The sequence below is a fragment of the Talpa occidentalis genome, unplaced genomic scaffold (assembly GCF_014898055.3).
Source record: "Talpa occidentalis isolate TD23 unplaced genomic scaffold, MPIMG_talOcc4v2.1 talOcc4.17, whole genome shotgun sequence".
Lineage (NCBI taxonomy): Eukaryota > Metazoa > Chordata > Mammalia > Eulipotyphla > Talpidae > Talpa > Talpa occidentalis.
Window position 1 is genome coordinate 50,688,527 of NW_023601754.1, and position 14,689 is coordinate 50,703,215.

At 54.7% G+C, this 14,689-nt stretch overlaps 1 protein-coding gene across 1 annotated transcript in view; it reads left to right on the top strand.

Moving 5' to 3' along the window:
- Positions 1-2,461: 2,461 nt before the first annotated feature.
- LOC119249782 (zinc finger protein 883-like) overlaps positions 2,462-14,689 on the top strand; it is a 31,654-nt gene continuing 19,426 nt past the window's right edge. Inside the window, exons 1-3 of the mRNA XM_037517258.2 lie at positions 2,462-2,509; positions 3,314-3,440; positions 4,364-5,693. Of these exons, the coding sequence (XP_037373155.2) occupies positions 2,477-2,509; positions 3,314-3,440; positions 4,364-5,693 (1,490 nt within the window). The 5' untranslated portion in view covers positions 2,462-2,476. The remainder of the gene's footprint in view (positions 2,510-3,313; positions 3,441-4,363; positions 5,694-14,689) is intronic.

The following is a 14,689-nucleotide window of genomic DNA, read 5'->3' on the forward strand; positions in this document are numbered from 1 at the left end:
GGTCCTTCTGCCTGCTCTGCTCCCCGCTCTGGCTCTGGTGGATTCTCTCGCCCTCCCGCGCTTCTGACTGTGCCCAGTGCTTGTGTAAATAAATAAATCAATCTTTTTTTTAAAAAAAGATTGATTTATTTATACAAGAGCTGGGATACAGGCCAGAGGCACGGGAAGGTGAGAGGACTCCCCAGAGACAGAGCAGGGAGCAGAACAGGCGGACCCACTGGGATCCACTGCCGAGGGGAGCAGCGGGGAGACAGGAGAGGTCTGCTGCGCCCTGTGGGAATCTCCCTGGCCGGCCGGGATGGAACCCGCGCTGCAGAGGCTGCACAGCTTCATAGCGCTGGCTCAACCGCTGCACCACCAGGGAGGCCCTCGACTTCACATTTTCCTGCCAAGGCGTGCGTGCTGACTGACCTCTGGTGCTGGTTGTGTTCTTCTTTGTCGAGGGTGTCTCTCAGGTACAGCTGATTTAGATTTTAGGTCAGTACTTTTGTTTGTGCCATTGGTATCAGCAGTACAAGGTTATTTCTTGTGCTGATGACGATTCCATGTTTGTAACAGGAGCTGCAGACAAGAGAGGAACTGGAGATGCTGTTTCTTGCTTCGGCCACCGTATGGGTTGTCTTGAGTTCCTAAACCGAACGTTAAGAACCAGTGAGAAGTGTCCTGGGCCTTTCCTGGGGCCAACCAAGGGGAGGCTCTAACGGCAGGTCTGAGAAGGTGTCTTTTCAGACATCAGAGCAGAAAAGCTGTGTCCGACTCAGGACTATGGGAAATCCCTGAGACTCACAGCTCCTGCCTCCCGGAGCCCAGAGGTCCACACAGGAGCAAGTCGTGTGAGTGCAAGCAAGTGGGGAGCCCTTTTCCCAGATCTCAGGCTCCCCTCAACGTCGGAGTGCATGCACGCAGCGAACCAGACAATTGTTTCAGTCCCAGAGTCCCCCCATTGGGCACAGAGAAGTTCACAGCGGGAACAGGCCTTTGTGCCGTGACTGTCACGGGGGGGGGGCCTCTTCGGGGCCATTTTCCTGAGTGGCATCTGTACCTCTGCCTGGACAGCCCATCTAACTCTCCTTGGGGGAAGGTGTATGAAAGGTTCGGCGCGGTAAAGGAGAGGAGAGCCAGGCTACATTTCTCAAAGGGAGGGAAAGTTTATTGCGCCCCGGGCGGACCTCACAGACCCAAGGCGGGGGTCCGTGGAGTCGCGCAGGTTGTTAGGGGGAAGCAGGGTTTTATAGGGCGAGGAGAGGTCGGGTGGGTAGTTGGGGCTCGTAGCTGAGTGGTCCTGATCTGCTTAACGAGCCCGGCGTGGGGCCTGTTCCCTGGGGCCTGGCTGGGCCAGACTCCCGTTCCCTCACGAGAGGGGCCTGCGAGGCAGGCGAGGCCGCGTCTCCAGGGTGTGGAGCTGGCGTGGGCCTGTCTGCAGCACCTTCTGGTGAGTCAGCTGATTGCGTGGGGCGCTCTCTTCTCTGAGCGAGTCATTCTTGGACTGCACAGCGGTTTCGGGGTCTCCTGCGTGCATGTCACAGCTCCCACGGGAGCATGTTTGTCCCCGGATGCGGGGCACGTTGGTGGTGGGGGAGCCCTGGGGGGGCTTCCTACTCGGCCATCTTGCTGATGTCAGCGTCTGCCTTACGTTGTTGGGTGTTGCCGTCCCTGAAAGACTTCCGTTTACTTGGTACACGCTCCATCGCACACAATCTACGCGTAGATTCACAGAAAATCTCTGGCGTCTGTGAAGGTCTTGGCAGGGCGGGCCTCAGCTCCTGCGCGAGGTCCTCCGGGCCGGGCTGAGTGTACCCGGTGGGCTTTCCACACGCTTTCCTCGCGGTCGGCCCTGGCTCTGGACAGCCCGGGACTCACAGGGCGGCCTCCGCACCCGACCAGACCTCTCCCGCCGCCCGCCCGCTGCCCCCTCAGCAGTGTCCTCGGTCCCCCTGCCTGCTCTGCGCCCCGCTCTGGCTCTGGGGGATCCTCTCCCCCTCCCGCGCTTCTGACTGTACCCCGTGCTTGTAGAAACAAATAAATAAATAAATCTTAAAAAAAAAATGGACTAGGCAGGAGGCCCGCCGGTCCGCCTCCATTGCTGCGTCTTACAGGCGTCACCGGCCCGGACCCCAGGCGCGCCCTTCCGCGGGGAGGCTGGGGACCCCGCTCCAGGCGCCGCCTGCTGCCCCGCCCTCGCCAGGGCCGAGGACGCGGGAACTACATTTCCCAGAGGGCGCAGCGACCGAGCGTGGGGGTTGAGCCAATGAGCGCGGGGCGGCTCCGCGCGTGCGCAGCGCGTCGGGCGGGACTTCCGGCGTCATCCGCTTGGCGGTCATTTTGGCTTCTTGCTCGCGCTGGAAACGGGCGGCCCGGGCGTGGGTCGGGGCCGGCGGCCGGGCCCAGCGGGTCGGGGGCGGCGCGTCACGCGCGGAGGCAGCCGAGGGGTGGCCACGCCGCCGGGGTCCCCACCCGCCCGGCTCCGCACGGTCCGATGGCGGCGGCCGCGCCGAAGGCCCCGGCTGAGGTACAGGCGCGCCCGCCCCCGCGCCGCGGCGCCCGGGGGGTCCCGAGCCAGACCCCGGGAGGGGGCGGGGGCCTCTGGGGTCTCCCCTGCGCGGTCGCACCTCACCCCCTCCGGCCCGGCCGCGCGTGAGGGTGCGGGGAGCGGCCGCGAGGCGCGGGGGCTGAGAGGGTGGCGGGGCGCGCGCCGGCCGCGCAGGGGACGCCGAGGCGGGCGCCGGGGTCGGGCGCCCACGCGGTGGCCGCGAGCTGCGTCCCGAGGGGGAGCGCGGGCCTCGGCGCGGCCGGGGAGGGGCGCCGGGGGAGCCGCGGGCGCCTCCAGCGGCGGGGGAGGGGCGGGCGAGGTGAAGAGGGAGACGGCGTGAACGCCGCGCCTGGGCGCCCGGGGTGTGGGGACCCCGGGGTGTGGGTGCGGGGCCAGGTGCTGCCGGCTCTGCGGGGCCCTCCAGCGGCCACAGGCCCTCAGGGAGGACGCGGTGACCTAACATGCGGGGGGGGGGCGGGGGGGGTCGGGGTTGGGCTTTGGGTGCAGGGATCCTGGCTGGTGGCCAGAGGGCTGCGTCCTGCGGGCCTCCGGGTGAACGTGTCCCTCCCGTGGGGGCGCGAGGGAGGATCCTGGGAGAAACGCCTGCCTGTCAGGGCACTCGCTGCAGCCAAGCCCGTATCTCAGACACGGCTCTGCCCGCCTGCCTTGGGGCTGACGCCGCCCGGGCAGCTCCCCTGAGGCGGAGAGCCCGCGTGGGTGAGGCGGTGGACGTGAATCCTGGGAGAGCAGCTCGTTGAGCACTGACCTGTTCCCTCGTGGCAGGGCGCTGTGACGTTTGAGGACGTGGCGGTTTACTTCTCCGAGGAGGAGTGGGAGCTCCTGGACGAGGCTCAGCGGCGGCTCTACCACCACGTGATGCTGGAGAACTTTGTGGCTGCGGCCTCCCTGGGTGAGGCCCTCCTCGCCCTCGCTGGTCTTGGACCTGACCCCTCTGTCCAGAGATGACGCTCTGCTTTCACACTCTGCCCTTGGGCTTGTCTGAGTTCCCCGCACCCTGGCATGTGTGCTGTGGTTATTCATACTCAGGGGTGTTCACGCCCCAGCCGCTCCCCCCTGCAGCAGTCCCAGACCTGCATCCATGCCACAGGCAGGAAGGGCCTGGCGCTCCCCACTCGCAGTTGCTCCTTGGCCGCAGCCCGGCAGGTGGCATTGTGTGGATCCAGACCGTGGCTCTGGTGCTCTGGTTCTGTTTCATCTTTTACCAAACGGAGCCTGTCACGATCTGTGTCAGGAATTGCTGGCACTTTTGCGGCAACTCCTGATCTGGCCCATAGGCTTTTGAAATGCCCTCTTTTGGATTTTGTTGTAATACATTTTCTCTCTGCTGATCTTTGTTTTCTGACTGTGGCGCTGCCTGTTCACGCATCCTATATTTACCTAAAAATCTCTTTCACTCAAGTCCCTGACAGTTCCACATCTGACATGTGGGGAGACTCTTCATTTTTTTGAAGTTTTTTGAAGATTTACTTATGCATACAAAAAAGGGAGTATAGGCCTCTGGAGACATTGGTCTTCACAGCATGGATGGGCTCCCACTTGGTGAGAGCCCGCTGGAGACTGTTAGCAGAGTATTGGGTCGTTTGTCTGTCTCTCTGCTGTCACCCTGTACCTCTGCCCTGCTCTGTGATCCTCAGACGCCCTGGTGTGAAAGTAGCTCGTCGTCTTTGCCAGATTACTGCTAGCTCCCTAATCCTGGGAATGTTTCCTCGGGTTTCTCCTTTGGTTTGAATGTATGTTTTTGACACACATACTTTATGGTACTTCCTTTCCACCACAGGTAACCGCACTTAATCAGCATTTCTCTACTTTCAGATTGTTGCTGTGGAGCACGGGATGAGGATGCACCTTCCCAGCAGAGTACCTCAGCAGGAGGGTCACAGGTCAAGACGTCTACACCAGGATTATCCATCCTGAAAACTGAACCTTGTAAGCAGTGTGTCCTAATCCTGAAGGGTATTTTGCCCTTGACCGAGTTCCAGCCCACATATCCTGGGAAGCAGCCATATTTAAGTTGGGTGTCCAGAGATTTCTGGTTCACTACAACCCTTCACCAGCATCAGCAGTCTGACAGTGGGGAGGAAATCTTCAGAATGGACATGGGCACTTTTGCATTTGTCATGAGCCACAGATTCCAGGAGGTAGGGAAGCCCTTCACCTGTGGGGTGGGTGGGAAGGACTTTGCAGCTACCTCAGGTCTTCTCCAGTGCCAGGCTGTTCCCAATAGTGAGAGACCAGATAGCAGCATCGAGTGTGCAGAGCCTTTAAAAAATAATGTAAAAAGTCACGAGGAATGGATTGAATGCAGGGAAGAGGTCAGCAACACAGACTCTTGCTATCCAAGAGTCTGTGCTGGAGAAGGTCCTGACACGCAGAGACAGTGTAAGAAAATCTTCAGCAGTGAACACAGACTCGCTCAGCACCAACTCACTGACACTGAAGAAAAGCCTTTTAAGTGTGGTAAATGTGGCAAATTCTTTAGCCGCAAAGCCCACCTTGTTCGACATTGGAGCGTTCACACTGGAACAAAGCCTTACGAGTGCATTGAGTGTAGAAGGTCTTTCATCCAGAAATCTGACCTCGTTCTACACCAACGAGTACACACTGGAGAAAGGCCTTATGAGTGTAGGGAATGTGGGAAATGTTTTAAGAGAAGCTCTGGTTTCCAAATTCATCTGAGAATTCACACTGGAGAAAGGCCTTATGAGTGCAGGGAATGCGGCAAGTCCTTCAACAGTGGCTCTAGCTTGCACGTTCATCAGAGAGTTCACACTGGGGAGAGGCCTTACGAGTGCAGCACGTGTGGCAAATCCTTTAAGCAGAAGTCTATCCTCACTGATCACCAAAGAGTTCACACTGGAGAGCGGCCGTATGAGTGCAGTCAATGTGGCAAATGTTTTAACAGTAGCTCTGGCCTCTATGCTCATCAGAGAGTCCACACTGGGGAAAGACCTTACGATTGCGGTGAGTGTGGCAAATTGTTTGCCAGGACCTCCAGCCTCCTTGTTCACCAGAGAGTCCACACTGGGGAGAGGCCTTACGAGTGCAATGAATGTGGGAAGGCCTTTAGACAGAAAGCTATCCTCGTTGATCACCAGAGAGTTCACACTGGGGAACGGCCATATGAGTGTAGCAAATGCGGGAAGTCCTTCATCTGCAAATCCCACCTCAATCGACACTGCAGAATTCACACTAGAGTAAGGCCTAACAAGCGCATTGATCACGGGAATTCTTTTAGTGAGAAATCTGTCCTCACTCAACGCAGCCGCTCGCATTGGAGAAAGAACTTATGAACACGTTGAGCATGGGCATTTTTTCACAGCGGCTCTGTCCTTTATCAGAACTTTTTTTTTTTTTTTTTTTTTTTTTTTTAAGATTTCTTTATGTATGCATACAAGAGCTGGGGTACAGGCCAGAGATGCAGGGGGTGAAAGGACTCCCCAGAGACAGAGTGGGGAACAGAACAGGCAGACTGACCGAAATACACTGCTGAGGGGAGCAGTGGTCGAGACAGGAGAGGTCTGCTGCGCCATGTGGGTTGCTTCCTGGCTGGCCGGGGATCAAACTCGTGCTGCAGAGGCTGCCATTGCTTCATAGTGTGGTGCTTAACCCCTTGCGCCACCAGGGAGGCCCTCAGAACATTTTTTTATAAGCACTTTGAATGTGGGGAATGAATATGTGCTCTCGTTAAGCACCAATGAGCATATCCAGAGTGGGGATTTCTCTGGCCAGAAACCTGATCCCATTAAACGCAACAGCTCACTGTGGATAGAGGCCACGCTTGTGGGGACCTTTATCAGCACCAGAGAATGCACACTACAGTCAGGTGCTATTACTGTTCCTGATGTGGGAAATCTGTTAGCCAAAGGTCCAGGTTCACTCAGCAGCAGAAAGTCCACACTGGAGGCAGGGCGACCAGTGTAGCCACTGGGGGAATCACTTTCAGCCTTGGCCACCTTCACTGCGAAAGCTCGCCTGCAGAACGTCACCTTGCTCACCGTGAATAGTTGACATTAGAAAGGGCCTCAGATAACATGCTGTGTTTTTGCTGACGGTACCACACAGGGTTGGGGTAATTTCCCTGTTAAGAGTCCGGAGCAGGCATCGCCCTAATGACAAACATCTGTCTGGACAGCCAATGACTAAGCATTCCGTTGACTTCCTGGCACTGGGGGAGTACATGTAAGCTGCCCAGGGGCCTTGCCACTGTGTCCGGGAGAAGCCATTTCTACTCTCGCCCCCCCAGGTGCACCTGGTGAGCCTGTCACTACCCCAGGGTAAGCCTGCCCGTCCCGCCCCCACCACCACCATTTGTTAGCATCTTGGTGAGTTTCCTGAACCCGTGTGGCACCTTCATCTCCTAATGTGATGCATTAGCACCTGAAGCTAGACCTGTGGTGGCCCAGTAAGACTAGCATTTCAGGGGTGTGATCGTTCCAGGTTGCACTTGTGATGACATTTTCCACCTTCCGGGCACCAAACAAGGCATTGGCTGTCCCACCTCGGTCTGGTTTCTGAAAGATCAGAGCTTTTTGTTGAAGCTGCTTTAATCTTGGAACAGTTCACTTTGCTGGGGAGTTTGAAAGCGCAGTAGTACTTTGCTGATTTGCAGGATAGACAGTTTTGTGACGATCCAAACTTTGGGTGCTTGAGGGGACAGTTTGATGGCCTTTATAGCGCTCTGCAGCTTTGTCCTACTTTATGTTGCCACCATGGCCGCCTGTGAAAGACTGTCTTCTGCTACTGAAGTTCCACGGAGGCGTCAGAGCCTGTGGGATCAGAGGTCACCCTGAAGGATGCGCGTTTGTGACAAGTCCCAGTGATTCTAGGGGAAACAACTGTCATTTGCAGGGATGTCACCTAACGCCGTGTGCAGCTGAGGGCCTTGAGCTACAAAGGAACTGTGCACCCTGAGAACAAGTATTCAGCAGGAGGGAGTCACTGGTACAGACACGAGGGCAGAGGATATGGTCACGGGTGCAGGAACCTTGCACACACAGGGTGGAACAGACTGCAGCAGCCTCGTGGAACCTGCTGCTTCTAAGGCGGCATCTGCACGGGCCCCAGTGACAGGAATCAGCCCCTCCAGGTGGGTTTCTCACAGCAGAGGTCTTGGAAGACAAGGGATTTTTGGAGTCCCACTGCCTCTGAGCTGTTCGTGTCCGGGCCATTGTGCTACAGGCAACAAGAAAGGGACTGAGAAGGCAGACCCTCCCCTGCAGGTGTGTGGCTGTTGTCCCCAGTCCGTGGTCCTGTCCTCGTGCAAATCGCCTTTAGTGCTTGCCTGGACTTCCTGCCACTGGGGGGGTGCCGTCCATGCCTGCGGAGAGGGTGGTGGAGGCAGCGCACATGCACCAGCCAGAGAGTGCGCAGCATTGGAGTTTGCAGTTCCTCTTGAGTCATTTTCATCAAACTATTTAAGTATAGCGGGCGTGGGTATTGCAAGTGCACAGTTGTGAGGCTTTGATGTCCGTGTGAACTCTGTTCACAGAGTGAGCGTGCCTGTCACGGGCATGTTCTCCCAGCCCTCTTCGTCATTTCTCCCTGGGTTTCCAGAGAACCTGTAATTTACATTTCTTGACAGTTGGGTGCATTTTCTTGAATTTTAGGAGGGCCCAGGAATGTTGATTCCCACCCCCACCCCCATGTCAATACAGTGGGTGCTTTCAAGACTCCTAAGTGGAATCATTTGTCTCCTTTCCTCTGTACTTGGCCCTGATTTCTTCTTGTCTTCCCTCCTGTCATCATCTGAGCCTCTGCTCTGGGCTGCCATTTATCTCCTTTCCTCTCTCCTCGGGTCCGGTTCCGTGTCCTCCGTATTCCGTCCTGTGAGCCCTGCGTGAATCGTCTTGTCACGGTGTCCTCGGCCTTCTGTCCTGCCTCTGTCATTAGCTCGTCGCCTGCTCACCTGCAGTCTGGGACAGCTGGGCTTCCAGTGTCCCTGGTCCCTGCCGTCAGCGCACTGAGTCCTCCCCAGGGGTCACTCCGGGGTCCTCTCCTCAGGCTGTTACTGTTTCCCTGAACCCCATCCTGTGCTCCTTTGGTACAAAAACAGTGGCAGGTTTTGCTCTCCTGTCCTCGCTGTTGTTATAAGCCCAAAATGCCAAGTCCACTACCTGGGACGGACTCGTCTCTGCGGCACCGTCCACCTTTGTTAGCTTTCGCCTTACGTCCTGGGGCACTGCGCGTCATGAATGCCATAGTGATCAGATGAGTGTTCTGTGGGGCATCTGGATTTGTGTCTGTGTGGTTGGTGTATTTCTGGATAATTCTTTCAAGGAACTCTGATGGATCCTCATTAGCTCCCTGTTCGAGCTGTAAGATTTTTTTTTCCCTTATATTTTTTATTCATTTTTTTGCATTATTGTTCATTTTTAAATAATATTTGCTTCCCCCCACCCCCTCAGGTGTAGTCCCTATAGAATTTCCTTCCCAAATGTTCCCGTGCTCCATCACCTCAGTCCCCTGTGCTCCTCTCTCCCTCTCTCCCACCCCTCTCCCTCCTCCTCCCCTGCGGGATGTCTCTGATTCCTAATTGTCTGTTTTTGCTCGGTTGTGTTTTGTATCTGTAGCGCCAGGAAGGCACGGAGCAGGTTTTCTCTGGTTCGGCAGACAGGTAAAGGAGAGTCCTGGAGTCCTCAGCTTTCGCAGGCTTCTGTTGAGCTTTTGCATGTAGTTCGGCAGCCAGGTACACAGCAGGCAGGGGTTCCGGGGGGCCAGGAGGCCATTCGGTCTCCAAGCCCTGGGCAAGTCTTTACTCTGGGCTTCTTGGCCTTCTCTCTCTCCTTCTCCTGTCTCTGCCTCTCTTGCCCCATATCTCATTGCTGCTGCTGTGGCCCTCAGAAGTCAACAGCATAACACAACAATGTGACAATGCAGGTGCCCATCAGGCAGGCAATCCTAATAGTGGGAGGGCAGAAGAGCCTGGAAATAACTTACATACGGTATTACACTGATGTCTTACTTGGTTGCCCTATATTCCTGCTACAGGAGAAACAGTTACGGGGCAGCCCCGCTCTAAAATGGATTGCCTGACTGTGGGTCCTCACCCGCGCACTTAAAAGGGACTTACGCTGCAGGCATATGCAAAAAATTAACAAAGGTTTATTTACAAGGGAAGGGGAAATGAGGAAATGTACAGTTCAGGGAGATAAAGTCTTAAATGCGTTCTACCTGTTCCTCCGACCTGGAATCCCAAGTGACTCGCCGAGACCAAACCTGCCTGGCAAAGAGCAGAGCCAAGTGCCCGAGACCCCACTCACATGGCTGATTTTATTTACAAATTGAGGAAATGGCTGTTTAACTCCACCCTTAGGGTCCTTGCAACTTCCCTTTGGGGATTTGTAGTTCCCAGTGTCTTGATGGAGTGGGGGTGGCATCCACAAAGCCTATATGGAGTTTGCTCTGGCAGAGGCTGCTCAGTCAGGTCCGCTCGGCTGCCATACACTGTGTCAATAGTTTCTAAACAGTTATGGATTAAAGTGGCATCCTCAGGTCCGTCTGCATTGCTTGGAAGCAGTGTCGCAGGATTTGCGGAATTGGAAACCTGCAGTTTCACATTAGGATTGACCAACAGAGCTGCTTGATATTTTCCCATTCACCCAGCGGTCAACCAGTCCACCCTTCTGCTCCAGCAATGCCAAGATCTGATGCGGCACCCACGCAGCGATGGGCTGACCCAAGGTTGACTTGTGTCCATCGTGTAGGAGGTCACAAGTGGTGTGGTCCAGTTGTTTGGACAGATGCGCAGTGGGCTGCATTTCTGATCCCAACAATTGGATTAGCACTCCCAGGACAACCCCCTCTCATGTACATGAAGTCTGAATGGCGATGCTGAGATCAACTTTTATTTCATCAAAGGCTTTGGACATTCTGGAGTCCGAGACAATGGTTCAGAGTCCAGGCCTTTGAGAGCATCATATAAGGGTCTTGGTATTAGTCCAGAGTTAGGAATCCAAATCCTGCAAAACCCAGCCATACCCAAAAATCCACGCAACTGTCACCGGTTGCTGAGGACTTCAGGGGCTGAAATTACCTGATTTCTTTCCGTCATCAGGCTCAGTTTGTCTTTCTTAATTTCATACCCCAAATGTGTCACCGTTTTCTTTATATATAATCTGTGCCTTTTGAGGTGACACCTTGTAGCTACATTCTGCCAGGTGGTTCAGTACCACTATGGTATTTTCCAGACAAGATTTATGGTCTGGGGCTTCCCCTGGTGGCGCAGGTGGTTGAGTGCCACGCTGTGAAGCTGTCTGCAGCCTCTGCAGCGCCGGTTCGATCCCCGTCGGCCGGCCGGCGAGGGTCCCACCTGGCGCGGCAGACCTCTCCTGTCTTGCCCGCTGCTCCCCTCGGCAATGTATTTCGTCACTCTGCCTGTTCTGTTCCCCGCTCTATCTCTGGTGAGTCCCCTCACCCTCCTGCACATCTGGCCTGTGCCCCGGTTCTTGTATAAAATAAATCTTTAAAAAGATTCATAGTCTGGACTTGCAATCAATAAATTGTCTACATACTGTAATAAGCCCTGGTTCAATTGAACCTTCCTGAAATCCCTGGCCAGTATTTCCCAAAAAATAGTTGGGGAGTTCTTAAACCCCTGTGGAAGCGCAGTCCAGCAGTACCAGAGAGTGCTCTTGGACATGGGGTCTTGCCATTCAAAGGCAAAAAGCAGTTGGTCCTGGACATCGGTTGGGACACGGAAAAGGCATCCGTAAGGTCTCATACGGAAAACCAGCCAGAGTCCCCAGGTGTGGCAGTTAATAAGGTGTAGGGGCTAGGCACGGTGGGATGTGCATCCCGAACGCTGTCGTTAGCGGTCCTTAGATCTTGGACAAAACGGTGCTCGCCTGTATGGGGTTTCTTCACCGGCCAAATCGGAGTGTTGTACGGTGGGTGGCAGGGCCGAGCAGGGCCGAATGAGTCCGGGTTGAAGGAACCTTTTCAGTCCTCAAGGCCTCCTCCTCTAACGGGTATTGCTTCCTTCTTGGGGTTTTGCTCCCCTCTATCACTTCCGTCTTTACAGGCTCTGCATTTTTCGCACGTCCCGGGGTCCTGTTAGTCCACACCCATTTATTTCACACTTTCAGCGATTTCTGAAGGTCAAACTTCTCCCTTCGGTCGAACATCTTGAGTAGCAGCTGGAGCTGTGGAGCATGCTCTGGAGATGCCTGTGGGTTAGGCCTCTGATTTTTGAGTGAGAACATAGTTTGTGCATTAAGCTGGCATAAAAGGTCACGGCCAAGCACCGGGATTGGACACTCCCATGTGTAGGGAGCTGTGCACGGCCAGCCGGCGCTCCGAAGGCTGCGAGGCGGGTTGCTGTCCTGGCCTTCCTGTCATCCCAGTGACTGCTGCGGTCCCTTTGCTCGCTTTACTCAATTTGGAATTTAAAACCGAGTATGTCGCTCCAGTGTCCACTAAGAAATCAATGGGACGGTCCCCCACAGCGAGTTCCCCGGGGCTCTGAGGGAGTTACTCTAACGGGCTTCTTTGGATCAGGTGGAGCCCCTGGGCCCCTCTGTTCTTCATCTGAAACCTCTCTATGGACTATCATTTGTCTCCCTTGCTCTGTACTGGGCTCTTGATTTCTTCTCTGCCCGTCTTGCCTCCTGTTGGCACCTGAGCCTCTACTCTGGGCTACTATCTGTCTCCTTTCCTCTCCTCGGGTCCCGGTTCTTTGTCGTCCTCTATTCTGTCCAGGGGCCCCTGCGTGAATCATCGTGTGGTGTCCTCAGTCTTCTGTCCTGCCGTCTGTCATCATTTTGCCTGCTGCTCACCTGTAATCTAGGGCAACTGGACTCGCACTGTCTTCCTTGCAGTAAGCACACTGACTCCTCCCTAGGGGTTCACGTCAAAGTCCCTTACTGTTTCCCCCAGCCCCTGTCCTGTGCTCTCTTTGAAAGCTCTCAGGTTTCGGTCTCCTGTCCTCTGTTGTAAGCCTGGAATGCCAAGTCCACTACCTGGGGTGGACTCAGCTTTGTGACGCCGTCCACCTTGGCTAACCTTTTCCTTATGTCCGGGGCACTGTGTGTGATGAACGCCACAGTGATCAGACGAGCATTTTCTGAGGCATCTGGGTTTACGTCTGTGTCGATGGTTCTTTCGAGGAACTCCGATGGATCCTCATTAGCAATCTGTTCAAGTTGTAATATTTTGTCCAAGTTTTTTGGTTTGTGGGTTCCCTGCTGCAGTCCTATCAATAAACATCTTTTATACAGGTCTAACATCGCCATTCCTCCATTGTTGGGGTCCCACTCAGGATCTATCACCGGGACAACCATCCCTGGCTCCGGGGAGTCGCCGTCCTGTTGGCGGAGACGGTCAGCCTCCGCCCTGGCTTTCCTGAGTACCATTCTCTGCTTGTCCAGAGTCAGCACAGTTTGAAGCATGGACTGTATGGGGGTTAGGAGAGGAAGCTAGAGTCAAACAAGTTTGCCATCCTCTTAGGAGCTGGCCGGAATGAGGGGTCAGAGCTGCTCCGATTTAGGAGGTCCGTGGTGCTGAAGGGATGGTGCAGCGGAAAGTACCCCGCAGGCCGCCTGTGTTCATTCAAGCCCCCCCATCGGCATCTGTCGGAGAGGAAACTGTCCTGTCTCAGGGTGACCCTTCCTGCCAAAGTGGGTGCAGCGTCTAATGGGGGGAGGACACGCCATTTTAGTTTCCTCCCCGGAGGGCAGTGCAGGTTGTGAAGCCTCGGGAGTCTGCGGGACGGGCCTTGTAACAAGGAGAAGGACTTTGTCCTGATGTGTTTAAGGTGTTTAACAAGTGATGCTCCTACCTGTGCCCTCTTACAGTCTTCATGGGAAGGAGAAGATCTGTCCCTTCTCTGTGCCATCAGCCGAGCCTCTGCCACGTCCAGTTTGTGGAGGGCAGCCTGTATCTGGTCCTGAATGCTTTTAAGAGCTGACTCAAAAACAGTATGGTGTTCATGCCTCATGCTCTTAATAGTTAAATCGAGCCTGAATTTGTTGTTGCATAGCTAAGTGAAGAGCCTGAATGTGTTGTGTATTCTCAAAAGGTGAAGGAGAACAGCTTAGCCCTCAGGAAGCAACAGTATAATCAGTAACGCTCACACACTACCAGAAAAGCAGCCAGAAGCACAGACTGCAAAGCAGGGATGGCTTGCAAACAACCCACATACGCATACAAAAGTAAAATCATGGGCCACAGTCCCCGTTTCACCACATTATTTATGTTTCTAAGGCTGGTAGTGATGTTGAAGAGAAAGAGACTGATGCTTAAAGTCAAGGCCAGGATAAACCGGAAAGAACTTCGGCTGGGGATGAGATTGCTGAAGCTCGTGCTTGAAAGACCAGACAGCTAATGTATGCAAGAGGGAAAAGCTGTTCAAGACCTGGGACAAAGACTGTTCCCAGTGCCCTGCAGACCTAGGGCGCTTACGGTGACCCACGCAAGGCGTTCCTTTGGGCTGGTCACCCACGGGTGTGACTTGGAAACCTCAGGCTCCAAACTGTCACAGGACAGCCCTGATATGAAACCGGTGGCCTGGCTGTGGGTCCTCGCCCGCGCGCTTCAGAGGGACTTAGTAATACGCAACTGCAGGCGCCCCCGAAAGGTTTATAAAAGGTTTATTTACAAAACAAAAGAAAATGAAGAAATGAATCACTCGGAGAAAAAGAGGGAGATAGTCATGAACACGTCCTACCCCTGCCGCTGGAATCCCAGGGGCCTGCTGGGAGCTGGCTGCGTACCTCCACCCTCACGTCCCAGCCACCCTCCCTTGGGTGCTGATGGCGTTTGTCATTTCCAGTGTCTGGAGGGCTTCGGTCTGGAGTGGGGGTGGAGTCCAAGCCTGTAGGGAGTTTGCTCAGGACATCCTCTCCCCCTGAACGCTAAGAACAAACTAAAACTACTTCTGGTATCTCTATCCTAAATCTAAATTATTATTAAATTATTATAAATAATTGAATAGTCACTGTTAAATGATTATTAAATAATTAAATTTGCATTAAATAATTTATGATTAAACAATTATTAAATGATTATCAAAACATCGAGTAACTGGGCCTCCCCGGTGGCGCAGCGGTTGAGTGCTGGGCTGCGAAGCTGCCCGCAGCCTCTGCAGCGCCAGTTCGATCCCCGGCCACAGGGCGAGGGTCCCACATGGCGTGCAGACCTCTC